At 42.0% G+C, this 27,205-nt stretch overlaps 1 protein-coding gene across 1 annotated transcript; it reads right to left on the reverse strand.

Annotated features, from left to right (window-relative positions):
- Positions 1-769: 769 nt before the first annotated feature.
- Ptr (patched domain-containing protein) lies at positions 770-27,143 on the reverse strand. The gene is made up of 9 exons (XM_076774671.1): positions 26,891-27,143; positions 12,571-12,847; positions 11,040-11,250; positions 10,468-10,653; positions 9,956-10,299; positions 7,425-7,625; positions 7,064-7,195; positions 5,192-5,505; positions 770-4,352 (listed from the first exon to the last, which is right to left on the reverse strand). The coding sequence occupies exons 1-9, from the start codon at positions 26,891-26,893 to the stop codon at positions 2,904-2,906; spliced, it is 3,117 nt and encodes a 1,038-aa protein (XP_076630786.1). The 5' UTR covers positions 26,894-27,143; the 3' UTR covers positions 770-2,903.
- Between the last annotated feature and the right edge of the window lie 62 nt (positions 27,144-27,205).

Genomic DNA, 27,205 nt, shown 5'->3' on the forward strand with positions numbered 1-27,205 from the left:
GCAATTATTAATTAAAAACTAAATAATATTAGCAAATTGGCTGCGATCCGCCTTGCATAGGTCAGGTTAGTTTCCATTCTCATTGATTCATCAAAGATTCTAGAGTATTGTCTCAAACGAGGTATACGGGTAGATCTTTCACCCAGTGTATTTTTTCAGCCCATTTTTATGGGGTCTTGAAACCCCATTACCATTTTCATATCACTCGCAACATTACCAACAGATTTAGAAATGAATTTCAATCCCTTTCTCATAGTCAACTCGCATGTATTTACGCACACGTTACAACTGTCTGTCCATCAATACTAATTCAATGAATAGTTTTTCAACTGACCACCATCCATGAGAAGAGGACGCTAAAATCACCTCCGAATTTTTAGGTCGGTATGGCAGTCAGATTGGGCCACGGAAGTCTATAAGGTGAAAGGTCTACTCGTATACCTCATCTGTGATCGTATACTATGTAGATGATTCGATCTGTCACTATCGAACATGCTTATCAGCTTGTTTGATAGAAAAGTTTCCTTTCTAATGGAATAACACCGACAGCCAGCAACTTCAGACCCACCAGGTTCTGTTCTATGCTGTTACCTTACCAATACGAATCTCTAAAATAATTGTTTACACACTCTGATACAGTCAAATTTCACTAAATTAGGGTAGAAGGTCCATAAGCTGAAAAGCAAGTGTTTAAAGCAGTATTTTATAGAAAGTTGTGTTTCACATTTTTTGGTAGAATTGGAAAATCTTGGAAAACATTACTCGTGAAATCGTTACCAGAATATATTTCGCTTACAAGAATTTTGTCCAATGGCAGCTGCCAGTCCGCGATAAACGATGCACTCTGTCATTCATAAACATGAATACTCGACCGTTGCTATTTTCAGAAAGAGTCCTGCCGTTTTCCAGAACTCCTAGTAAATTCATTCGTTCATCCACAACAGGGTTCGTAAGAGAGCCATGCAAACAACGCTGGTGTGTACCTGGGATCTCAAAAACTATTTGCATACATTGTATGACGATTAGCATCCACGATAAAAAAAAAAGAGTATGACTAATAGAGAAAGGAAGGGGCCCAAAAGAAGTTTCGTACCCGATAAAATTCATCTTAGAGGCCCTCATCCACAGCCGCGAGCACTCTCAATCGACTCCACCCACGCTTTGTATCTTCGCGTCGCCTATTTTATTGGAAATCACGTTCATTTTCTCAGAAAGACACGTATCAATTTGTATTTTTAACAAGCGAACAATAAACGTTTTCCTAACTTCAATTTTTCCTCTCCCAACGATTCAACGATAAATCGATATATATTTGCATGTACAATGTAAAAATGTAAAAATGCGTTATAAATTATTTTTCTTTACTTTTAATTCATTGGGACACTTTCTGAAGCTTGAAGGAGTGTCGAAAACATTTATTACTTGTTCGTTAAGTTTTCAAATTTGCGAAGATACGTTTAGGTCGAGGGTTAAAACGTAGGTCAAAATAAGAAGGGTTCGCTTCTCCATTGCGCGTTTTGGTTTGATTTCTATTGAGCAGGTTTGTCGTTCGTTGCAAACAGTTCCTTAAACACTACGTAAAAAGTTCCGTGATTCTCGGATCCATAGATCGCAAACATCGAGCAATCGCGAGGAACTATTAAAATTGAAACGAACCGTCTTTCGCGATTCTTCGTTCACTCGTGCGCGGATAACTCCTGCCATTTTCTCTCGCAAACCTAACAATAATAGTGTTTACTCGTATAAATTTAAAAAAAACAAAAAAGAAAACCATAGATTAATCGGGCGACGAGTTCAATGGTAAATGGACGTATCATGCACACACAGTGTAATTATATTTACGATCTACTGCTAACATTGTATTAGGGAATGGTCAAATATTTAATCCTTTTCACTCCAATGGCGCCGCACAGTTCAGTTTAAGTTTTATTTATGATAACACAAAGACTGTTCGTGCGTCCAATAGTAAAATTATGTCGAAAACAGTCCCTCGTCAAACCAGGTTCCCATGTCCCTTCGTAAATCGCCGAAGTCTCTCTTTGTAAATTATATAAATATCTATAAGAGCAACGATTCGCAGAGACGACTTCGGAGGACAAAAATATATCAAAGGTAGATGGATGCGTGAGATGAGTCCTAGAAGGAGTTAACAGAGACGAAGAAGAGATGAAGAAATTTGTAACTAAACGAATAAGGCTACGTTCTAACAAAGAACATCACCCGAGTGACGACTGTCGACGATGTTCCTCATAAGTCACACGCTTATCATTCGAGCCGTTGAAAGTAAAAATGATGTAAATCGAAAGAATATTAAATAGAATAATAACGTACCTTCGTTCGAGGATGGTATTATTATTTTAAATTAAAACTTAACGGTAGTTTACAAAAAAAGAAATGCAATATTTTGCAGAACTTCCAATTCGTCCAGAAATAAGCCTTTCTTGACTTACGCCACTTCCGGCTTTCGACGGCTCGATTCGTGAACAACGAAAAACTGATTCGAATTCCGTATACCGAAAATGTATACTGAAGAGCCGGGCGAAACTGCCTCCGGAAGAAATTCAAGCACGACGATCGGAACGCTGCCATAAAAATACGATCTATCGTTGCCCGAAGGACATTCTTTGTAGCTGCCCGCAGTAACGCGCCATGATGAGAGACTCGTTGCTCTCTCGTACTCGTCCATAATAGCTTAACGTCCTACGTTAAAAAAATCTATCCAAAAAAAAAAAACGTATCTGACGCGCACTTGAAAAACAAGTCTTTTTCCCCGATCGACCGACTCACAGATCCACGGTTCGTTCCTCGATCGGCGATCGGTTCACTGTCCTGGGGTTCCTCGAACCCACTTCCGTAAATTCGACGCGGAGCCCGGTGAGTTTGAATCCCAAATTCCGTGATCCTTAAGGATACCGTGGATCGGTCAAGTACCTTGACGAGTGATGGATATTATGATACGACCTACTTCTCCTGTGGTCTCTTTGGAGCTGATTGCCGGGCCGGTGGGTGGGATACGGGCCCACGAAGGGCACCGTCCTGACTGCCTGACGTTCCTGATCGGCCTGAAGCTCCTGCAGCGCTCCAGCGTAGTCCGGAGGCGGCGAGGCTGGCTGAGCGGCTGTCTGGAACTGCGACATACCGTAAAGAACCCCGATGGATCTTCTCCAGACGTCGTGACGCCTCTGGTTCTCTTGCTCCAGCTGGCCCTCGCGCGGTCTGCTTTGCGAGGAGCCGCTTTCCGTCGAGTTGCTGTCCTCGCTGGTTCCCAGACCGGGATCCCTTTCCTCGAACGCGGCCAAGCTGGTCGCTGGACTCCCTTGGAGACTCTTCGTGGCTCCCGTGGGATGATAGTAGGCGAGACTCGGGTGTGGTATCACGTACGGCTGCTGGAGTTTGCTGGCCATGTCGTTGGTTTGCATCCCCAGCTTCCTCTGTTGCGCTTTTTCCGTTTCATCGACCTCCGAGGAGGAAGGGCCGAACAGAGACAGCAGAACGGGCAGTAGAAACATGCCGTGCATGGCTCCTATGAAGATTACTAGGAAGACCATCTTGAAAAACACCATGAAGATGTAGGTGCCCGCTAAGAGCAAAGCGACCAGGCCTAGTATCGTCGAAGTGGCGCCCTGGACTATCGGCAGTCCGAGACTGTAAAGACTTTCCTTGACCTTTTCGTCCGGCGTTTTCTGTTTGGAGCTCATATACGCGTAGCAGATGTGGGCAGTGAAGTCGACGCTGAAACCTATGCACATGATCAAATTGATCATGGATATGCTGTCCAGGTTGACGTCCCAAAGGGCCATGTATCCAGCGACCCCCAGCTCGATGGAGATGATGCAGAACGCTACCCAGAGACAGCACAGCACGTTCGGTATGAAGATGAAACTGATCAACATCATTATCAACGCGCCGAAGACCATGCACTGGATGCTGGTCGGTTTCACCAGCTCGAACTGATCGAAGAACACGAAATACGGATGGAAAACACTGGCGTTCAAGGGAGAATCCGCGCAGATGCGACGCAACTCTTTCACCATGTCTTTCTCCTGATTGGTACCGGTCACGTTCACCGCCTGGATCACGAATCTGCTGGCCACGATGTGCTCCTCCGCCTCGTCCAATTTCACGTCCAACGAGAATACGCTGTTCGGCTGCAGCCAGCTTTCTTTCAGCATCGATATGAAGCTCTTCTCGTCCGTGGTGTCGTTCACGAGACCGACAATATTTCGTAGCCAGCTCTCCGTGTAAAGCTGGCCGCCGCTGATGTACTTACTGGCCTCCAGGGACCTCGTCAGGTTCTCCATTTGTTGCTGGATAACCGGGTCGCTGTAGTCGTACTCGCCGCTCACCACCACCTAGAATATACAATAGAGAAACGTGACACAGCCGTTTTCTGGCGGACTACCCCTCCGTTCTACGTGACAACGATCTAAGGAAAACGTTCTCCGGGGACGTACGCCGTCCTCTTGTTTTCTGTCCGTGTTATCCGAGTTTAAGCTTCGTAAACTAACGGTTGAATGACAGATGGTCTAAAGTAGGAGCCGGATCGCTTCTGATTAAAGGTGTTCGGGTAATTTTGTCTTGTGATCTTCGTGGAGGGTTAACAAATAGCGATAACGTCTGATATTAATTTGATCCGAGAACCGCAAGCGACCGACCTAGAACGACCATCTCATCCGGACGTCGAACGAGTCCATCTAACTGAACTCGAGTCAAGGAATGCGATGCTCTTAACGGTACTCGAACGTCCGAGCAAGTTCGAGAAGATCGATGGCACAAATATCGCGAAAGTGTCGATCTGATGCAACCAGCCCCGTCACTTTTCCTCGATTCCGCGCCACCTGTAGCCGCGGCGCCCGGAGAAAGTTGTTGGCGCGGATATATCGAACGTAGCAAACGTGACATAATTGAGAGTGTCGGATGATACGTCACGACAAGGCGTAACTCGTTCTCCGGAGGCTGCCCTCTTGGTTCCTGCACGAACGCCTAACGAGACGAAAGGCTTTCTCTGTTCTCCGAATCCGGAAACACGGCATAAAGTTTGCACCAGACCAACAGGTGTGGCTCTGAACCTACTCCAGCCGCTTATCGATCAAACGCGTTACTTTTTGCTCGTATAAGCTAAATAACCACGTGCTTACGGAACCGAGGAAAAGCTCCACGAGTCTCATCGTATTCGAGCAACGATACCAACCTGTATCCGGTAAGGAAATTCCCGGAAGTAATAGTCCTGTCGGTCGTAAAAGACAATGGAATAAGAATCGTTCTTGGAGAGCTTGCGACGATCCAAGCCTTCCTGAAGAGTCGTTAATCCGTAGAGGGCACCGGCCAGGTAGCAAGCGAATATTAGAATGATCACGACCTTAATCGGTCGGCAATTAAGCGCGACGGCCAGGTAATCGCGGAACCAACTCATGCAGCCGTGTTCCGGGTTATCGATCGGATTGTATGGATCATCGGGATCCACTCCTCCCGTGCACAGAGCTTTGTACAGCCAAGATCGATGCGCTGAAAAATAAAAATATCACTGATCACCGTCTGGGTTAGGTTGGTCTTCGAAACTGAAAGCACACCGCGAAAAAAATCGATGAAATCATCTTTCGGCGAGGACAAAAATATTTAGCAATCGTTCGTGCAATGTCACGCACCAAATGGCAATGTTAATCGCATTAGGACGCGCGTTGTGTACTAGTAGCGTACTTAGGCTCGATGACAAACGATTTTTCTATAAATAAATTTATACAAGAGTTAAACCTACTCGCTAACAGCTTTTCAAATTCTGTTAACAGCGTCGGTGGATCGTTGACAATGTTCGAAGCTTGGAGAAAGCGTCTCCGTTACGTAATACGTTGTGATCTAACGAATTAACGACGGTCGAACGTAACCACGCTTTTCTGACGTAAGACCGTATACCTACACAGATCTTAAATCTTGTTTTTTTTTTTTTTTTCTTTTAATCGAATCACGACGAAGAAACATGTTTGGTGACGATACCGTAGCCGGAGAAAGTTTATACTCGACGATGCACGACGATCCAGATCCAGCGATTTATTTATGCGTGGACGATCAATATTTGCAAGTTTTCCTTCCGTCAGGATCAGGAAGAATGCTTGGGAAAAATTTTAATTCTTATACCTATGGAGAAATTGTAGTTTCTTTGATCGATAATTTGTTAACTTTTTGCTCGAACGCTCAATCAATTCCTATCTTTTTTCGTAGGAAAAATTTTTCTAACTCTTCTATTGTCAGAGTTTCTTTAGTAAATTAGAATGTAATATTCGCCACTTGTGCGGCCAATCGCTGTTCATTTAGCTTTACTTTAGATTGTTCATGCCAACGAATACCCCTCTGAACTAAATATTGGCGCTTGTATAGAGTAATAAAAGTAGTTTCGGAATCCCAACACGCGACATCGGTTTTTAAAGGATGAAACGTTCGGTTCGAGAACGTTCGAATACTTTCGTGAGTCACTGTATATAGTCGTTTAATGTAGAAAGTATCGTGCCACGGAGAATAAATGAAAGTTCAAATAAAAACGCCACGAATGATACGTTCGAGGCAGTGGAGCCCGTGAAAGTATTCCGGGTAACGTCTTCTTCGGCCTTTTAATACTCGCCGTTCCTTTCCGCCTGTGTGAACGTCGTTATGCGTACGTGTACAGGTAAACACGATGATTACATCGGATGCAGTAATCCACAGAAATGACCCCCCCAGATTGTCGGACTCTTACTTTTACCGGCAGCGAAAATTCCTGAATATTATTACGCAACCAAGGAACGCGCATGTAACAACTTCCAGGCTAATTTCCAATACTTTTTTTTATCGTCGTTACCTCTATCCAAACCTATTTGCACTCAATCGTGACTCTTTCCTTTTGCACTAGCTAAACATCGTTTCTGGGCACTGAACAAAATTATTCTTAATTTGTAAAACTGTGAATAACATCGAGAAACCCCTCGAATCGTCGACGTGATCGACACTTTGTTTCTAGGCAATTGTAAACTAAATATCTTGAGGATTAATTGAAGTGGCGATGTGTTAATAAAGACGTAAGATATGTACTTACTGGATTTGGAGAGCGGCTGGACCTTACAGCACACGATGCTGTGGAGATTCCTTTGCTCGCAATAGCCACTGATAGCCACGCAACCGGTGAAGAACGTCAGGTGAAAGAGAAAAGTGAAAACCACCGCGAATCCTGATTAAACGAAGAAAATTCTTTGGATTTGCATAATCGGAACCGTTAGAAAAGTAAAGAAAAAAGTCTAAAACGATTGGACTAATTCTATATTGTATAGTAAGTTAATTAAAAATGTGAATAGGAAAAGTCCAAACGGTGAAACTAAAACTCCATAGAAAGGGCTTTCCAGCTAATTGAGTATTGTTAGATGAATTTCCAGCTGTCTGGCGAGGCTCCGGAAACTCACCCGAATAGATGCAGAAGATCTGAACCGATGGGAAAGGCGAGAGGATCCCGATGAAAAACGATATCATATCGGTCAACGAGGTGATCGTAATCGAGACAGCAGCCTCGCTGAGAGTCGCGGCCATCCTTTCAGGTACCGGTTTCATGATACTGGTCCGTCTCCAAGCTGCCAACATCACGAACGTATCGTCGATTCCGATTCCTGCCAACAAACAAATCATCTTTACTCAATTTTATTTGCTTAAATCGTTTCGATCACTCTGGAGTTAAAAGAATGAACCCTCACAGTAAGATGAAAAATTCGACGAGGTTCCAAAATTAAGTACTAGAATAAACTTTAAATCGAGTACCATGGAATTGTCTAAAGAGAAAACGATTCTCGTAGAACACGAATTTAACGTGGTAGCGAACAGTGTTAATTATCGAGACAATTTGATTCGACGTCAGCGACGCGATAAAGGTTTCCGGCCCGTGAAGATAACGCACGCCCTTGCTGGGCATTGAATAAACGACTTCTTGCATTTATTAGTAGCTATAAATTGCCGTCGAAACGTAGACGGATGAACGACGGGGTGAATCACGAATAAAACATCCATTCTGATTCACTCTGCGCGCTCTAACTGCCGTCTCGTTATCGCGATAATGGCACCGTAGTCGTTTTTGTAATAAGAGACGATGACAAATCGCTCCTCGACCGACACGATCGCTCATTTTTCTCCAACGCGTGCTCCTGCTTGCCGATAATCCACCCTAAAAGTACAAGTTTTACTTCCGAGCGAAACTTTTCCATTTTCTGGCGAATCAAACTAATCGTTGGCGAGCTTGTCGAAAAGGTGAACTTTCCTGGAGTTTAAATATTTTATAGGGGACGATGTCTCGAATGATTTCCTCCTAAACAATATGGCGGTTAATTAATTTCCGTGACATTAACAATCGTTGTATTTGTAAAAATGACGTAACAATCCGTACGATTAATTCGTTCTTATATCGAGTTTAATCAACGACCGTGCGTGTCGGTGAAATCAGCCACGGGACGCAATTCTCGTTGACGAAATCCTTGCAACATTCGTTTTTCGTGCCTCCTTCGACTCGATCGGCCGACCACGAACGGATCATCGAACGAACGTCCTGGGACCACGAACGGTGATTTGCGTGAAAAGCGGAAGTATCTTTGCGCGACTTTTCCCTTTCCTCGTCATGCCAGACTGCATCAAAACACCGATCAAAGTCGCTTGATTGCCGACGACGATTGCACTCGTGCACGTTCGACCGAATCGTTGCAAAATCCGTACCCTCCATCTTCTTTTTTCCACGGCCCGGCGCTCTCGACGGAACCGTATCGCGAGCCACAAAACGGTTTACGAAGTTGCACGAAATAGAATCCGATTATACGATAATTACACAGCTTTTACGCGCTTTACAGAATCACGATTACAATCAAATTACATTTTGTTCGACTCTGCCGCCCGGATTTCACGCAGTCTATTTATGGATTCTTGAGAGTTAAATTATTGGGGCTTTTTCGGTAACTCGAGAAAGAATGAGAGATACTTAATGAAGCCGCGAATATTCAAGCTGTGCTCGAAGAATAATAGCCACCGCAGGGACGTGCGAAATGCATTCGTCAGACGTTCGATCGTGCTCGGTTTCAATAGAATTCATGTAACAATTTTCATTATTCATCTCGCGGGAAGAAAAACCCACTGGTAACTTTCAAATTATCGGAAAATATGCAAATTTTCACCGACGCGACTCGCATTTTTCGATGCCTATCTATCATAAAGGCGCCTCTTTCGACTCCGACGCGACGGTGACTCCGGTGACGATAATTATGATATATATAATACCTCGGAAACTAACGTTCACCGCCTATCGCTAATTAAACATTAGTTAAAGGGATTTTCCCGTCTATAGAAATAAATAAAAAAGCAGGACAACCGTTATACAAAATTTGATACGTTCCCCAGATATGAGAACCTCGAGCACGTGCCCTATGTATTACGTGAACCGCTACGTCGCGGAATTTGTTTACGTTGAATCGAAACACGTTGTGGAAGAAAGAAGACGCGCGTGCACAAGTACGATACTCCTCGCGTGGAATTCGATGGAAATGAGAGTCGTGCAATGCACCGCTATTAAAAGTCCTTAGGAGACACCTGTCGGCGAATCTACGCTCGAAGAATACTGATCGGACAGCTCTGTGTCATAGGAACAATCGACAATTGAAGAGCCAGGGTACAGAATGGTACTCAGCGATGCAAAGAAGCCGTTTGCAACAAAATGTATGCATCTAGTCCGTCGCTGTTAACAGAACAAAAGTGTTCTTTGTGTAAATAATCGATACGCGTTGAAACGAACATCAAAATAATTCGTTATAGTCAACACAACAAGTTAGGTCTGGCCAAAGTCGAAGAGGGTCTCTGTCTTTCATGGTTGGCTTAAAAACATAAACATAGTTGGTCCCCGGAACAAACAGGGACAGGAAACGGTCAATTTCCAATGGCATATCGCTGTGTTTAGTTTCTGTCTCACCTATCATAAGGAACGGCGCAGCCAAATTGAGACCAATGAAATCAACGCCCAAGTAGATGCAGAGGCCAAAGGCTGCGACGGTGGCCATGGCCGCGGAAACGTTTCCGAGTAGTCCCAGCCAAGGTTTGCTGCGAACCCAATCGGTCATCATGCACGTCACCACGGAAAAGAGAGCCATGAGGATGAACGTGCTCGAGAAATAGGGTACGATGGTCTTTGTGTTCTCCTCCAACTCCAGCTCGAGAGTCCTGGAGGCGAACCTCGCTGTGGCGATGTGCTTGAAGACACCTTCCTCCTCGACTTTCCTAACAGCCTCGAGGAACGCTTCTTCCCAAGCCGCCCCACTGTTTCGAAAGACAGATTCAAGTATTTCTATTGCTTTTCTCAGTTAGTCTTTTCGTGTACAACGTGTCTACGATATTAACTGTTACAGTATACAGGACTTCAATTCTAATAAAATATCTGTAACTCTGAAAATTTGATAACGAAGAGATATTTTTCTTTCATCTTACATTGCATTTTGACGGGGGTTTTCAGCTGTAAGGAAGTACGCCAGTTGCACCGACGGCGCAGACTCTACAACCCGGTCCTCGTTGATCACGGTCCCTCCGAAATAGACTGGTAGGAAATGAAACACCCAAGTGTCTGGATGAAACGTCATCGGGAACGTCAGATTCAGTTCCCGCCTCTCCACAGATCTGGAAAATGCTACCGACTAATTATATGAGCCATGGACGTAACGATTTTTCACGCAATAATCGAATGATTCTCTGGAAAACACGCGTATGGTAAATTTCATAAATTTTGGACAGCAGAAAACTCGATTGACTATTCGTTGCAGCGGACGAAGGAGTAACGTCATTTTTCCATTAAAATAAATTAATAATAATCCACCATGTAGATAGCGATTTAAAATGAATTTCATTAAAAGAAACAAATGTTTACAAAAACGGATGGGAGTTATCGAACGTAGTGGCTGCTATTTAAACGGTTAAAGCGATTGGGATAGTATCGAAACCATACAAATTTTTGAAGACAACGTAATAATATTCGTAAATTCGACAGAATGTATGGCAATACTTACCCGATGATGTCGGTGAGTTCTAGAACTTCGTTCGAAAAGCATTGGTCCAGCCATCTGGCGCAGATTTGTTCGTAGGTGAACACCTCACCCTCGTACGTTGCTTTCACGTTTCTAATCATTTCGTCTAATTGGACCAACTCGTCGAAGACAGCTGTCCTCAATAAATTCTCGTCTCCATCCTTCGACGTTATAATCAAGTGACCGAATCGACCTGGAACAAGCAGGAAAAACCACTAAAAATCGTTCAAAATGCTGACCAAAAATATTTGTTGTTTTGACTCGAATTTTCAATGTCAGTAAATTAATTCGTAAATTACAATCGATTATTATTGGATGTATGCAAACGTTTCCAACGTTTCTATAGAAGATTTCCTCATTAATATGTTGCAAGCAATATTTCGTTCATTTCATTTTATTAGCAATTAATTATGTTAATGTTTGGAGCATTGATAAATTGGTTATCTGAATTTCAACCATCAACATTGTGCGTCGATTTATCATAGCATAACAGCGTGGGAAGTACCAAACGGACGCAAAGCAGACATTGTATAGTGTTCAGTCAAGAGTTAATTAGTAACTGCCCAATGAAACGAGAAAGTTTGCACGGTCGTGTCGTTAATAACTAAGGTTAATTCGTAGAAGCACGTAACAGTGCAAAATTACATAGCTGATAACGCAAACAAGGAAGCGAACCACTAAGGTTGTCGGTGAATTCCGTGCACTTTCTCCTTGAACTTTAGCAACATGCCTTGGCCGTGTTTACACGAAGCTTAATCTTTCAATGGAATGAACTTGATAACATTCCTCCGGGCTACTACTATCGATACACATTCATCTCTCCCACGCAACTGAAACTCAACACTCGCAGTAGACAAATATTATTCGTGAAACGTTATAGGGACCAGAAGGTTAACGATACGATTGTTCCAACGATAACTTGAGACTGTGTGTGTTGCTGTTCTACAACTTATCGCGACTTGAAACCACAAAACGCATGAAAAAGTAGGCTGCATGTTACCAGAGTACAAAAATTACTGTGCCTCGTGGACAGAGGCAAGTAAAGCACGTGTTTATACGAGCTTGTTATCTCATAAAATAGTGTTTTTTTGTATTTGAACTACGAGATTCCATTATCAGGAAACGCAAAAGCTTCGTGCGTGTGAACTTAATGAACTAGTCTTTCTCGAGTGTGTGAGTGTATGCGAACGATCGGTCGACCGAGATAAAAATAGCGCGTAGTAGGAGTCGCATCAATGAACTTTAACTTCTTGTATCTCGGTGACCAACCTTCAGATTAAAAAATGGTAAAGGTTTTTCCGAGTTCCTTTTTCACGAATAATTCATTCCGATGAATTAACTCGTTTACTCTTAACGTGTTTACTCAATGCTGTGCATGCGTGCCAGAGTTTGGGAAAATCCGTACGCTGAGTAAAATTGAAATTAAATTCTATTAAAATTAAATGACCATCGTGGCAATTAACGCGTTATACTGCTTCGACGTTTAAGCTCCTCGATACAAAGCGAAACCCACCTGGCCTAGTAATGCGACCTATGCTGAAATGGTGACTGTAATTGACCTTGAAGTAGTGCTCGACGATGGCCCTTTCCGTTTTGCTTGGACCGTTGGTCGGCGAGAAGAGGTACTCGGGATCGATCTCGTAATGGATCCTCTGGTAGCCGGTGAAGCAAATGCAGGCCAATAGAATCGGAATGACCACGAAGTAGCCGGGATGTCGACCCACCACGAGGCCCAATTTGTGAAAGGCTCGGTTCAAGAAGTCGTCCACGCAGGTCAGATTGCTCCATATCTGAAAAACAACAGGACGAAACGTGTTTTAAGCTGTAAATTTTAAAAGTATAATCGATGAACGTGTAAAAGTTTACTGTTCACTGGTCATTGTTTACTTCGACAAACCCCAAACTGTTAACGATCTCAGGACAAACATCGTTGGAAAATCAGAGTAGATGTCATCGAATGTGTCACGTCAAAATAAAACGACGAGCACCGGATTGTCTTTTGTAGTTTTCATTGTATTTCAATTCGAAGTTCCATAGATTCTTGTTGGAAAGCCCTGGCGTCGTTTCGCGAACAGCAACGATTCGTAGCGATTGCGAAACGGAAACGGGAAGGAGTTGGACAAAACGAACGCACGTGTCAACGAAAAAGTTGGTACCGCTGACGGTTACGAAGGCACCATTGTGTCTATCCTAAATAGCGCGACTCGCATACATTGCTCATGAAAAAGCACACTTAGTTTAATAACGCAGACATCCGTCCCTCTTCTTAAGTAACGAGTGTACCGTCTCGACAGAAAGCCGCGTTTAATTTTAACGATGGCAATGGCAGACATCCGTGCCATTGAGCACGACTCGCCGTAGTCGTTGCTTCTTCAAAAAACAATGTCCTCGTAAACATTAAAAATCTAATAACACGCCATAAAAAATAATAGCTGTAGAAACGATTCTACGTGTAAACATAGGAAGAAACGTTGACCTTGCAGCGAGACACAACTCAATTTTTATCGAATCGAAACTACATATTCTCATACAGTGATGATTATACGGATTCTTTCGTTAATTATGCATTTACGTTCTTTCGATTCTGTTTCAACGAGGGGAAAAAATGGCCGGAATTCGAGCGACTTTTGACGACAGACGGGCAAGTGGGTTAAGCGAGCTCGAAAAACGAAATAATTCGGTTGAACGCCATTGAAGAACGCTCGTAAAAGCGACGGACGGACTTGACCCGAATCGCGTGCAACAATACGCGTTTAGCATACCGAAATCGCGACGAGATCATCGTTGACTATTAATTCGGGACGAGATTGCGAGAATTCTCGACTTACGAGCCGCAGGTACAACGAGGAAACGTATTCGTCAACTTCTAGGAAGCGTATAGGAACTCGTGTCGTTCTAGAAATAGCAAACGCAACGACCAAAGGAAAAGCATCGAAGGATAACGAAGCAAAGGGCGACAATTGTGTCGAAGAACAAAGAAGGATCGAGTAACCGAACGAACCACGGTGGTTCTCGATTAAAGACCATGGGGCTCTTGTTTGATTTTTCGGATCGATATCCTTGCCATTGTCTGGCGACAAAGGAGCTCGTCCTTTGGAGATCATAACGCCCGCATCCAGGATCGCGTAACAAACCGGAAGGGATGAATCGATTTCTGCTACACTCTTTTCTCCGGAATCTTTCGTGTGTGGTACACAGAGCGGCTGATCCAGAAAAGAGGATTTCTCGTTGAATCACTGTTATTCGTGTTGGACGTTATTCGAATAACGAGTAAGGGATAGGGAGCGAGAAAATAATCGAGGAGGGACTGTACATTGTTGCAATAATTGACACATTAAAAGCACGAAAGTTGCTGCAGTTGATACTTTTTGTTTCAATAGCAGATACTTGGGGAAAGCGCTAAGAAAGTAAGTGGCATTGAATGTTTTGTGCAACGACCTCCTTTATTGTAAGAATAAAAGGTTCGTTGATAACAGGATTAACTGGACGTCTTAATCGAGAGTAATGGTGCACAAAGTATTGTCGTTGCAATTAAACAATTTGAACCAGATAATAGAGTAACATTTAACAACGATATGTCTTATAATGACTCTATTACTGATTAATAATAACCTAAATATATAATTGCTTTTATTCGTTTCCTTTCTTACACATTGCAAGCTGGATTTAGCAGGGACGTATTCTATTACGGATGTAATTCGATCGGTTTGCAATTACAATTCCCGAGGTAATTCGATTGTAATTCCGCGCAACTCCGACGATAGATAAAGGGAAGCTTGAGGATTTGATTGAAACTCGAAAGCCACGATAACCGTGTATATACATCGAACGGAAGGACATTGGCTTCGGGCACGGATTCGAGCGCGAACGACTTTCTAAAACCACTTGCACTCGATTCGAGCTGGTTTTTCCACACCTGGTCGAGGTTGATCGTAACCGACCCGACAGAAAGATGACGTGGGATCATTTCGCGAAGTTCAGAGGCCATTCGACGAGACCAACGCGCGTCCAGCGATCTTTCTCCATCGCAGGGAAAGCAACCGGTCGGCCATTGAGTAACCAGCCGCCATTCCTTTATTGGATCTCTGTCGATTGAATAACGTTCGCGTAACGATCGACTCTTTTGTGTCGCAGCCAAAGAAATCCTAACGGTCTTAAGTAACAATTCGAACGATGCTAATTAAAGAGCTACCAGGCGTCGATTGTGTAAACTCGCGGAAAGGAAAACGCGGGCCCATAAAGTTTAGTAGCGCTCCCCCAGAATCATTTGCGTGAATGGTGCATGTAACGCCGTTACACGATACTTCGGTATTTGTATCTAAAAAAGTGGAGAAAGGTACAGTTTTTTTATAGGTTCCTCGCAATGAAATTGTACCTCGTATTTGTAAATTTTTTTTTTTGGAGAAACTATTGTTAATCGGGATTAAATTTTTTCTGGGGATATAAGGAGACGGTTTTAAATCACGGAAAATAATTTTGTTACGACGATTCTTTTTATTATTTGTTAATTAATGTAGAATCTTGTTAACCTAGTTATTAACGATGTCCCCCAAGTATTTGTATTTGTTGAAAAAAAACTATATTCCCAGGCTCGGATTCTCACAAAGAGCAGAATAGAATACTCTACCGAAGTGGGTCCACTTTCTTCGGAGCCACCATGTATATACACAATTTATGCAAGTAACACATAAGGTCGGTCAAGGTCGGTGTCGGTGAAACGTCGTTCGTGAAAACGTTGTCGATAAAACGTACGTAATTTAAAAAAACCCGTAAAAAACTATGCAAAGATTAGTAAATTTTTAGAACATCAACGTTTTATCCTAAAGAAGGTTTCAGAGAATGGATAGCCGTTAACGCTCTAGACAAATTTCACTTCCTTGCATGCGAAGAACGCACGAGGAGAACTTATGAAACGTAAGAACTATTAAGAGCGGAAACAAAATAGATCAAACCTTAGATTATGTGCAACGAGGTTAGATTTCAAAATTAAACGCTACGATACTATACGCCCAATTGTCTTTGATGTTTAATAAATACAAAAGTAACGTGTTCGTCGGTAGCCTCGATGTAACCGGAAGTACGACGTAACCGCATTAATGTACAATTCGTAACTCTAATTGCTACTAAATATTAATTAAAAAAAAAAGCACTATTAAACAGTGAAAGCAGTATATATAATATTAAAAGGAAAGAGGAAAACATTAAATAATAAAGTACTTTAAAATGTACACGTTATGCCACTTGTGGGTTAAATAATACATTATATAAGAAAGTTGGCGAATTTTCCCACTGACCCCCGGATTACCATAGTATTATTTAAGCACACTTTGATCTCAGACAGAGGCGCTCTAATTACGATTTTAATGACGAGAGTGGTACTCGCAAGCACGGTAACTCCTTCGACCTTAATTTATTCTCAAAGGTGCGATTCATCGAACGATCGGGAACTCTGGTCACGAGCCCGCGCGTCCAATGGCAAGAATATCAACCGTTCAATTTCACTCGACGATCCTTGTCCCCGAAATCGCGCCAATTACGCAATCCGGCAAGAAGAGGTTCCCATCTGCACGAAAAAATTGAATTGCCTTTCCAACCGTAGAGTATCTTTCGAGTATCGACAATTATAAATTCTATGCAGAAAAATTTACCCGCTACTCTAATCTAGAATACCTTCCACGTAAACTAATTACTTGTGAATTTCCTGAATCGAAGGAAACTGAATAAAAGGTTCGTGCAACGGCGATTCGCCTAGAAGAAACTTAAAATATTCTTTTCGCAACAACAATGAGGAATTAACTCAATCAAGTTATCATTGTGCCTCGCGTGACAGTCGAAACGAGAAAATTACGACAGATGCCGTAGCTCGTTACACGTCAACGCAAATATCGGAATAATTGCATTTCTCGATGACGTTGTTCGCAATTTCTCCTAGTTTCGCGACGCCAGAATGACCGCGCTCGAATCCTGAATTCGTTCCTCCATTCTGAATTCTTAACACATTGGCGACCGCAATAAGCGTGTTTACATTAACTGTATGCGAGCTGAAACCAAAGGCAACATTAACAGACGCTAAACAAGTCAATTTTCCGCTAGCTAATACAAACGACGAGGATAATTTTACAAAATAAAACAAAACGTTCCCTTTTGTCTGCCAACGTGACGGCAAAGTCGAAGCAGAAGATTTCGATTTGCTTGGCAGGCGTCCAAGAAGAACGAAAGCAACTCTTATAAATAATAAAATGGAAAATTCTCTGTGCTCGGTCACGAGTATGCTTTCACGTCGACACGCTGCAGTTGCTCACACTTAAAGTAAATCAACTGCTTTGCGCGTGGACCTAGTACTACCAGATGTTCTAAATAACACGTCTAATCTGTACAGGTTGTACTAAAACATGCGAGCGTAACATCGGGGGATAATAAAACAAATAACGATCAGAATCGATGCTTGTAGGAAATTATAAAAACTCGCTTGTTACTCTCTCTGTGAACAGGATATTTCCTAAATAACTTTTTCCGAATTTCCTCTTCGTTAAATTAGTAATTTATCATATCGATCGAAGGATTTACTCTCGGTAGTTACTGAAAGTAGAAAAGAAACCTGGTTATTAGAGCAAAGAACAGAACACTGTTTCCACTCGTATTCTAGTCAACTTTTAATACGACAAATTTAAGGAAAAAGGAATTTCTACGTACTCGTTGAAAGTAATGGAGACTCGTAAAATAATTTTGTATTCGATTTTTTGATCTGTTAATTCGTACCCCGACGCTAGTTTCTATGTAATCCATATAAGATTCATAGTCGATGTCGATTAGAATCAGAGATAGCTGCTCAACGAAACATTAGTTTTTCGCGAGTGACGAATATTGCTAATTTTTTTTTTATTCGTTATTCGAAATAACTTTTGCCCAACGGCATTTTGCTCTCAACGAGGAACGAGGAAAATAACGAGACGTTGAAATGTCAACGGCGATTGCGTAAAAAAAATGGCTGTTTCCCTCGCGGAACGTTGTTTGTCGCGTTCCAGGATTTTTGCCGCGAGAAAGACGCGAAGGAAAACGTCGATCGATTGCGCGCCCTTGCGAAATCGCCGCGTTCAACATCATCGTTATCGTATCTTAACCCTCGCGGTCAAACGAGCCGCGATTGCTCGTAAACAATCTCTCGTGCGTGACCATTTTTACCTCGTTCTCGAATTATCACGTGACAACGTTAACCATTCAAGTACGACGCCTATATTATATACAAATCCATAAAGCTTCGTTTGCTGTCGACGTTTAAAACTACACATAATAACTAAAAAGAAAAATTCTTCATTATTGTTGGTATTGAACCAAGCGTTTATCATCCCCCAAATTCTTCCATGTTTCTTTTAAAAATTTTCCCTCGTCATATTTATTGGAGCTAAGTAGTAATATTTGAAAAAGTAACCAGCAATATTTGAATTTAACTTTCCTTCTCGTAATTAGGGACAAAATGGAGATTACGTTTGACTGTTTCGATGAGTAATAAATAATTGTTGTTTACCAGGGGTAATTCATCCGTTGTACCAAAGCTATTAACACGGTTTCAGGTTAATTTCGCGCGGCATGCGTGGATGAATGTTACGTGGTGAAACGAAAGTAAGCACGACTCGCGTTACTCAATGATTTCTACTAGCATAAGAGGCAGTTTCGTCGACAAACGGGTGACGAAACAACGTCGACGCGAACCTACCCTGCTTCCACTTCCACGAAATTTCTTCGGTAATGTCGAGCAACGTTACTCAATGTTTGTTAAAAACCTTCAGAGAACGTGATGACAGATTAAACGTTTGCTATACCACGGTAATAGTTCTAAAGAATTCGAGACTAAGTATTAGAAATATCTAGAATCGCAGTTTCATGGATATGCGCATAAATTTGAAAGTTCTTTAGTTTGATTTGTGCGGACCACAATATCTGCTGAATACGAACAGAACAAATTCTTTTTCACTTTCGCCGATATGATAACGATTTTCTAGCGTGATACGATTAATTTTTGTTATTTATTTATAAAATAAGCAGTATACGAAACTCTAAACGCTGAATGTTTCCCCCGTGTTTTCATCGGTCGTCGCAAAAACTTTGAAACCCTTTTAGCAGCTCTTGCCTGCTCGCCGAGCAATTATCTGTTGCCTCTGGACGGGAAAAAGAAAGATGAAATTTTCACGTCCGACCATTCCTTTTCAGAATGGATCGTCGAACGGCGTTGCAGGTGCGCCGAAGAAAATAGAAACGAAAAGACCCAACCGGGGTCCGGAAGGATGGCTGTTTCGCCCTGGAATGTGAAACATTTTCCGGGGCAATTTTCGTGAAAACGACTGACCTGGACCCAGGTAGATCTCTTCCAAATTCTAAGAAAGGATCGCCGCTGGTCCAAGGAAACTAATTTCGGTAAAAACTACAGGCCAGAAGACGTTCTATGAAGACATTTTGCTCTTATATACGCGACTGGAAAATCTACTATTCGTTTCTGTAATTTTAAAACGTTAAGAGTTCGTTACGATTTTGTACGAAGAACGTTCGTAGACTTTGAATCGAGTTTAGGAAAGAAAAATACCGTTTTTGCAGGTGAAAGAGAACAAAACAAGTTACTTTGGGTGAACGAAAGTGTTTCGAAAGAAACGACAATAATAAAAACAATTGTTCGTCGTTATGCAAACCTAACGCCCCGTGAAACGCGAATACGCGACGATTTCCTTATCGACTTCTTGCAAAATTCATTCCGAGAACCTTTCCCCGCGAGGATCTAACAAAAAGCAAACTCGTTTCGACAAACGAACCCGACGTGAATCGGTACAACTGTCCCCGGCGGGATTTACGTAAGCTTTCCATTATTTTTTCCGATCGAAGCGAAATTAGGGTGCGCCTTAAGAAAGTATAACCGTCCTTCCCCGTGATTATCGTGAAACGAATGTGTTCGCGATACATACTTTGCATTTCTCGTCAAAGAACCGCTTTGAAACTATTCGAAAACCTAGAATTCTCTCGAAACTCCACGATCGGCCTTTAACGATCGTAGTCTGTACTTGAATTGGATAAATCGTGCCTTACGTTTTCGAAACTGGATTCAAACGATTCTTTTCTATGCTATATCCTATCTTGGTAAACGAAAGAATAAATAAAAGGCATAATTTAACCCTTAAGTGGACTCTCCTCAGTCTCGATTGAATTATTTTACTTAATATTGATTTTTACCAATTTGATAAATAGAAAACAACCTTCCTTTAAAGCATTCAAAAAATAATGAACTAATGGAGGATTACATAAATTTTAATTATTAATTATTAATTTAAGCTTGCAGAGGGCCGCAGCGGTCCCAATAATCCACTTAAGGGTTAATAAAAAAAAATTTTACCAAAATTGTTAATCGGTCGAAACGACGAAAGTATTCTAAACTAACGATCGCTTAGGTTTAGACGCCGACAAGTGTACTTCGCGACCCGTAATACGTTCGTCCACTCGCATTTGCATTCCCTGTACATTCAATTGCGAGCTACGAAACGTGACGAGCACCGCGAATGCAAACGATGCCACGGATTAATAATATTAATCGCAAAGACACCCCCGGATCTTTCTGATACTTCGAACCGAACGTTAACAAAAAAATAAAAAGAGAACATCACAACGATATTCGATCGTACGTCGTCGTTGGAAACGATTCGGACTTTAGCGTCGAATTAACGGGGATGAACGGCTATTATCGGCACACTCGATTATTAATCACCCGAAACTGTCAGCGGGGAACCATTACCCCGCGCGATTATTACACCAATCACGTTGCTCAATTTGTCATGACGTCAAACTGGACTGAAACTGCGATCCATACGCGATTACGATCGGTCACAGAAAGGACGTGTCGCAAGTACCGCAGACGCTATTCGAATTATTTAACGCTATAACTACGACGATTTTACGCATACCTCGGCCAAAAAGTATCCTTCGACGCCTAAAAATATTTTCATCGAGTCAGAAAGTAGACCGAGGAAAAATGATCAAACTTGGAAAATAACTTCTAGTTGAAGTTTAAAAGAAATACCGGTTAGTTTACGATGAACACGTAATTACGTAATTCCCTGTTAAAAAAATATCGAGCTATTTATGCAAAAGAGCCATCAGTTTAATAGTTATTTACGAATGTCCGTCGTAGACACACGCCCTGCTGGGCGATTGTTGCGAGACAAATGGAGTGCAATTGGTAATTTTAGCTGGAACGTACTACATCATCCAAGTGGTGTAACAGTACACGTAAGTAATTCTCTCGACGAGGAAGAAGGCTTTTTCACCAGTGTGCGTATAATTCCGACGATCTTGTTACATTAAAGACCAACCGAGCGTAAATACAACGTATTCTTGCGGTTCCAGCCGCGACGTTCGCCAACAAAGAAAGCCATTTCGTTCTCGGTCCATCGAATAGGCATCTTTAAAAGCCTTCAAAAATGCGTATCTTCAAAGTAAAATTTTGAAAATTCGTATTTTTTTACCACTAAAACTAGCGAAGAAATAGTAGATAAAATATGAAACATAAAAATTGCAAGAATGGCTCCTGGTAGGGACTGCAAGATTTTCACTTTTGATCAGAGAAACTAGAGCCAATATTTAACGTTCCTTTTCGTAGGATCACGCTGGAGACTGGAATTGACTACTGCGACGAACAATACTCATTTGTAGTTGATCGGTATGATCGGAGTTCCATTATAACTCGAGGATGAATAACCAATAACGCTCAAAGAAATACTACCACTCGAAGTATACATAAATACGTATGCAAAGTTTGAGAGAAGTGTGTCGAATGATTTTTATTTTCTTAATTTGCAAGGCCTGCGTTATCTCGAGACTAGACCACCCCCTTGACACGTTGGCCGCCATGATGGTCACACGTGACCAAGATCTCCTAGAGATCGAAACGAACAGAGAACATTTACAAAGTTTTCCACATAGATTTAGCATTGCAAGATTCATCTAATAGATCCTACCTTAGTCGCTATTATTAATTATTTGTTAACTCTTCAAGCACAATCTCTAATCTATTACATACATCGAATTGCAAATGGCATCCAAAACATAGATCTAAAACCCTACTGTAAATCTTTATACAACATATTTACGATTGGCGATACTATAAAATCATAAACATTGAACATTACCTTACATTTTACTTTAAAATTTAAACAAATGCCAAAGATGTAACAAAGTAGTGTAAATTGTGACGCGATTCCGTGCGCGAAAGATCGCGATCGAATCGGAAATCTATACACGAGCGCTGCGGAAGGAAAAAAAATGCCATTTTGTTCGACCTCGAGCGCACGCCAGATAGTAGATACACTTACACCGATCACAAGCTGCAAAATTATGCAGTCGCGTGCCCTTTTTTTTCTATATATCCTACTAGTAACGCGTTGCAAAATGTCGCGGATCAGGCGTGGAAAAATCGGGACAAGGCTGCCGCGGCGGTTTCTGAAAATAATGTGCATAATCTCAACGTGGCCATTATTACTACGCGATCGTTGCATCTCTCTAACGTGAATTTAGATAGAAATTATCACTTGTTAATTATGCGATTCGTTCCTTTCTCCCGCGATGACCTCTTAGAATTCTTACAAGAGCGCAAAACCGAGTTTGTCCTTTTATTTACGAAAAAGTACCATTATATTTTGTGGATCCCGCGCGGTTAACAATAATAATTCCTGTTGTGGCAGGAAACTTTAGGAAATGATGATTCATAGCGCTTATCTTATCTTCATTTCGCATCTAAATATACAGAGACATTGTCTAGTTTAAATTATATTACGTAATCGCCATCGCGGAAGCTCGTCGCACGATTTCATTTCGAGCGTTCAAATCACCGGATCGCAGCGAATGAAACCATGCTAGAATCGACTGAAAGAGACAGAGAGACGTTTCCCCGTTTTCAGCCGTTCGTTTATCAGTACTTACAGCGCTGTAAAGAACCTCCTAATCGTGAAATAGGCGCGTTTTTCTATTTATTTTTGTTTTTCTGCTACCCCAAAGTCATGCTCTCTTCGGTTGGAAACGCTTCTGTAGGCAAACGTAAACCCGGATATCCGGGTAGCCCGACGTCCGATTACTATTATACTTTCAACATAACCCAATTATGCAAATACAGTGTACGAGCACCGTTTACGTAAATCGATTCAATCGCTGTTAGGTACATTTGGATTATAAAACTTGATTTTAGTTTTTTATTTCGAAAGATTCGACCATTAGATACATTTTACATCGCCCTGGGTACTTTCGGGTAACAGATAACGCGGTGAAAATAAATTTCTGAAGGCTGAACGCGATCTTAAATACAGAGCTAAAATAATAAAAAAAGAAATTTTCTCTTCGCGAAATAGCAAACCTAAAGTCTGAATCCGATTGATAGCTTATGGTCATCGGGCGTTTGCGAATTGTGGATTAGAACGAACGGTTCGATGTCGAACTAGAAATCATCTATAATTTAATAGAAAGTGTGCCAGAAAAATAATGGCGATAGCGGATAATAAAGGAAAATGGCGTAGACTCTAACACAATCTTCTAATTTCGATCATCCTCTCGTATCCTAAGTTCAAAATCGTTTCGTGACCAGGTCAGCGTCGTGCGTGTTTACACGTTTGTTCGTCGCTGTACGTTTTCCCTCAAAGCAATTTAATTTTCACGTATTAGCGAGATCCAACCGATGTTACGAAATAACCGTGAAAACTCTGTCACGATTTTTCCAAACGTAATCCGTTTGCGGTCACCATCGACAAGGTCCCCGCGTGTAATTCTTGCTCGTCGACGAGCAAATCCTTTTGTTGCTCGCCAACAAAAGCCTCTGGTCGAAGCATCACGAATCACAGAAATTGCAAATATTTAATATGCTCGAAACTGATCTCGACAACGATAAAACCATAAAATACGTATTGTTTAGTATTATCTAATAATATGATAAAATAGACGAAAGGAATGTGTTGTTGATTTTGTTGAAAAATTAAAGGCGAGACTACGCTTGAACTGAATCGACCGATTAATCAGCTTCAGAAATGATAACGTAACGTCGATCGTAACAAGTGCTACACGCATCGGTGGGTGTTACGCAACTATCGATGGGCACCATATTTAAATTAGAGAAACGGAGAGAAAGAAAGTCGTATTCCTCTCCACGCGAGCACGTCATCTCCGTTTCCTTTTACGCGGCCACAGCATCGTGGACCAGTCCTTCGTAACCGATAAATTAAACTCGGATATCTCTTCCGGTTTGAAAGCACGATATGAACACCTTCGCGCTCGCTGTCTTTTGAACGCTCCCGAAGAAAAGTGATATTTGCTTTTACAGCCTTCACGATTCACCACAATGGAGACCGGTTTCGTCTTCCTTTTCCACTCTAAAACGATCTTACGACAATCGAAAATTGTGACTGCTCGATTACGAATCTAGAAGAGCTCCAAAAGGGAGAATTCCAGCTAGTCCTAAGTCGATAGGAAAACTCTTCCACTACTACAATAAGAAAATACACACGAATTTTAGGATCGACGTTAGGAAACAAAGTCTAAAGCTACAGGAAATTGTTCATCGCTTTTTTTGGATTTTATTTTCGATACAAATATTTTAAATCGTTCAAATAGTTTTTCAACGTTCACGGAAGCCGAACGAACGGTTTAAGACGTTCCAAATGCTCAGGAACTGCCAATCTTCGACAATATTCGAAACTTTCTACGAATTTCGAACAGTCCGTACGGACTTACGAGCGTGGATGAAATTTACGCGCCATTAAACAGGTGTGTGTAATGCTTCCAGTACTTTTACGATGTTTCTAACAAAGAACGATAAAGGAATCATTATCGTTGCATCATTGCAAAAGCGATTCGCTAACCCTCTGCAATTACTTGAACGACTTGGAAAATGTTGCTTCTTTTTTTATTGCAGTTCCTCTGCAAACTGATTTCCCAAGATGAAAGTCGACAAATTTTCTTTCGAAACGGATCGAACGACGTCTTTCCCCCACGTCTTCGTGTATCGTATAAATTTGCTGCAACGAAACATTTTTGTTTACCGTACGATCACGAATTCGATACTCCGTGTAAAACTTCGCAAATGTATTCTACATAATAACGCGTCTGCTACGAACCGACGACGATAAGAACGAAATTGTTCATACTTCATTGCACGCCGTTAAACGCTCCAACACAACGAACTTTCTTTAGAACGCATAAACGAGGGAAATGCAGCACTCGACTGTGACTTCGAGTGCAATTCTAACCCATGACCAAGCCGCGTTACCTGGACGCTACAAAATTATTTCAAATTAGACGAATAATGTTTCATTCGTTATTCGAATAACGCCCAACGCGATTAAGAAACTCTTAGAGACAGTGAAATACTGTCGTTTCGAACAGACTTCGAACGAAGAATAGAAAATTGTAATACTTTCCAATGAGAACAAAAATTAATCTATACGGTCCTGATGAATTCGAATTGGCACGATTCACACGAGAGTCGAAACCGTAAGGACGTGTACAGATTTCGTCGATGGAAGTTTAATCAAGGTCAAAGCGCTAACTCGTTACAATTCCGTTTGCAAACTTTCTTGATCCCGATCAAACGACTCCCGACTCTCGAGCGACCCTTGGCAAACTTTATAGGGATTGCTGGGCGACGTTCGCGTTGTAAAAGAAAATGCTAAAAATAGAATCACAGCGTCCCCTCGGCGTTAATTCGCCGATAACGAGTAACTCGTAATTCCCCTTCGTACCGAGGTCAACAGTTTGTTACGGGGACGATGATGTTCAAAAGGGGTATAAACACCGGAGGTTGATTGACCGGTCGCCGCGACGTACATCGCACGGCTTACCTTCGCAACATAACAAGAACAATCGAGTACATTAAAAGTAATGGCAACGATGATACTTTGAACGCATTAACCCGATGTTGTCTTCGATCGTTCTCGTCCCGCCAACAAAGGGGCACCGATTGCCCAGCAACGAGTTCAAACGGTTCCAAACGAACGAAAACACTGTCGGTACTCGGACAACTTCCAAGAAGATGATACCGGGAGTCCAGAGAAGAGAAAGAAACGGCAGAAACGTTTGGAAAATATAGAACAAGTTTGACAAAATGGACGATAAACAGTGGCTTTTGAAAATTGTATATCTAATGGACCAAACAATCGAATGTAATAACAGACATTGATCGTAGTGCGTTAAAAAATATTACATACCACGGGCTTCCAAAGTATTTTGATTTTGATCCGACCCATGGTTGAAACGATTATCGATCACTATTTTAGGTCGAAACTGCGCGCGCGTTCCTTGTAACTGAGCGAAACCAACGCGATAAGCGATCTATGGGAAATCGAAAGTTAATAAACCGGCCAACCTGCGTAAACAGACTGGGTAACGGAAGTAGTTACGATAGGTAGCACGAATTAAAATCAAATGGAAACGATTACTTGGCGACTCGGCCTCGGTCCCCTTCGGGCTTAAAATTAACTATTTAATAAATAGAAAACTGCGTTTCGACTGAACTCAGATTAAATAGTATATTAAATCTGTCACTCCTGTTTACACAATTACCACCTGTTAAAACTTCCACGCGAGGCGATTACGTAAAATTATATTTTCGATGTTAACCTTTGGGTACTTTTCATTGCGTAAAGGAACTCGTGTTTCTAATATAGAGAAAAAGCGGCGGGAGTACAGACGTGTACTGTAATTCAGGGAAACGGTTACTCGATAGGGATGCTTATCCACAATTTCATTGGTGTCCCTTTGGAAAAACTATGCACCGATTGTTTTCAGTCGTGTATCGAGAAAAAACAGTGGCCACTGACCATGGTGGTATAGTAGCGGGATCTCCTCTTTCCCGAAATAACAATTCCACGCTCGGTTGGCTGTGTTGTCGCGATGGCCACTTATTGGTCGTTGAACACCGGACAATCTTGGCGCGTTTCCGTCGAGTGGTTTCACCTGCACATTTCCGGGCACCGGCGTGTTATTGTCGGCGATGTAAAGCAGACTACGAGAAAGAGAATGCCCGCTCGAACGCTTCGCCGAGAAATGCTGGATTCGAACTGGTTGCCGCGCGGTTCGAGACTCCCGCTTCCAACCACGAACACGCGCCGATCGTCGCCTTTCGTTCCTTCTCG

The sequence above is a fragment of the Colletes latitarsis genome, chromosome 10, assembly GCF_051014445.1.
Source record: "Colletes latitarsis isolate SP2378_abdomen chromosome 10, iyColLati1, whole genome shotgun sequence".
Lineage (NCBI taxonomy): Eukaryota > Metazoa > Arthropoda > Insecta > Hymenoptera > Colletidae > Colletes > Colletes latitarsis.

Excerpts from the sequence above, each read along its gene's own strand:
- Ptr (XM_076774671.1), bottom strand. Across the intron at positions 7,626-9,955 it reads TGCGCCGTTCCTTATGATAG|GAATCGGAATCGACGATACG; the intron begins GTGAGACAGAAA and ends GTTTGTTGGCAG. Across the intron at positions 5,506-7,063 it reads CCAGCCGCTCTCCAAATCCA|CGCATCGATCTTGGCTGTAC; the intron begins GTAAGTACATAT and ends TTTATTTTTCAG.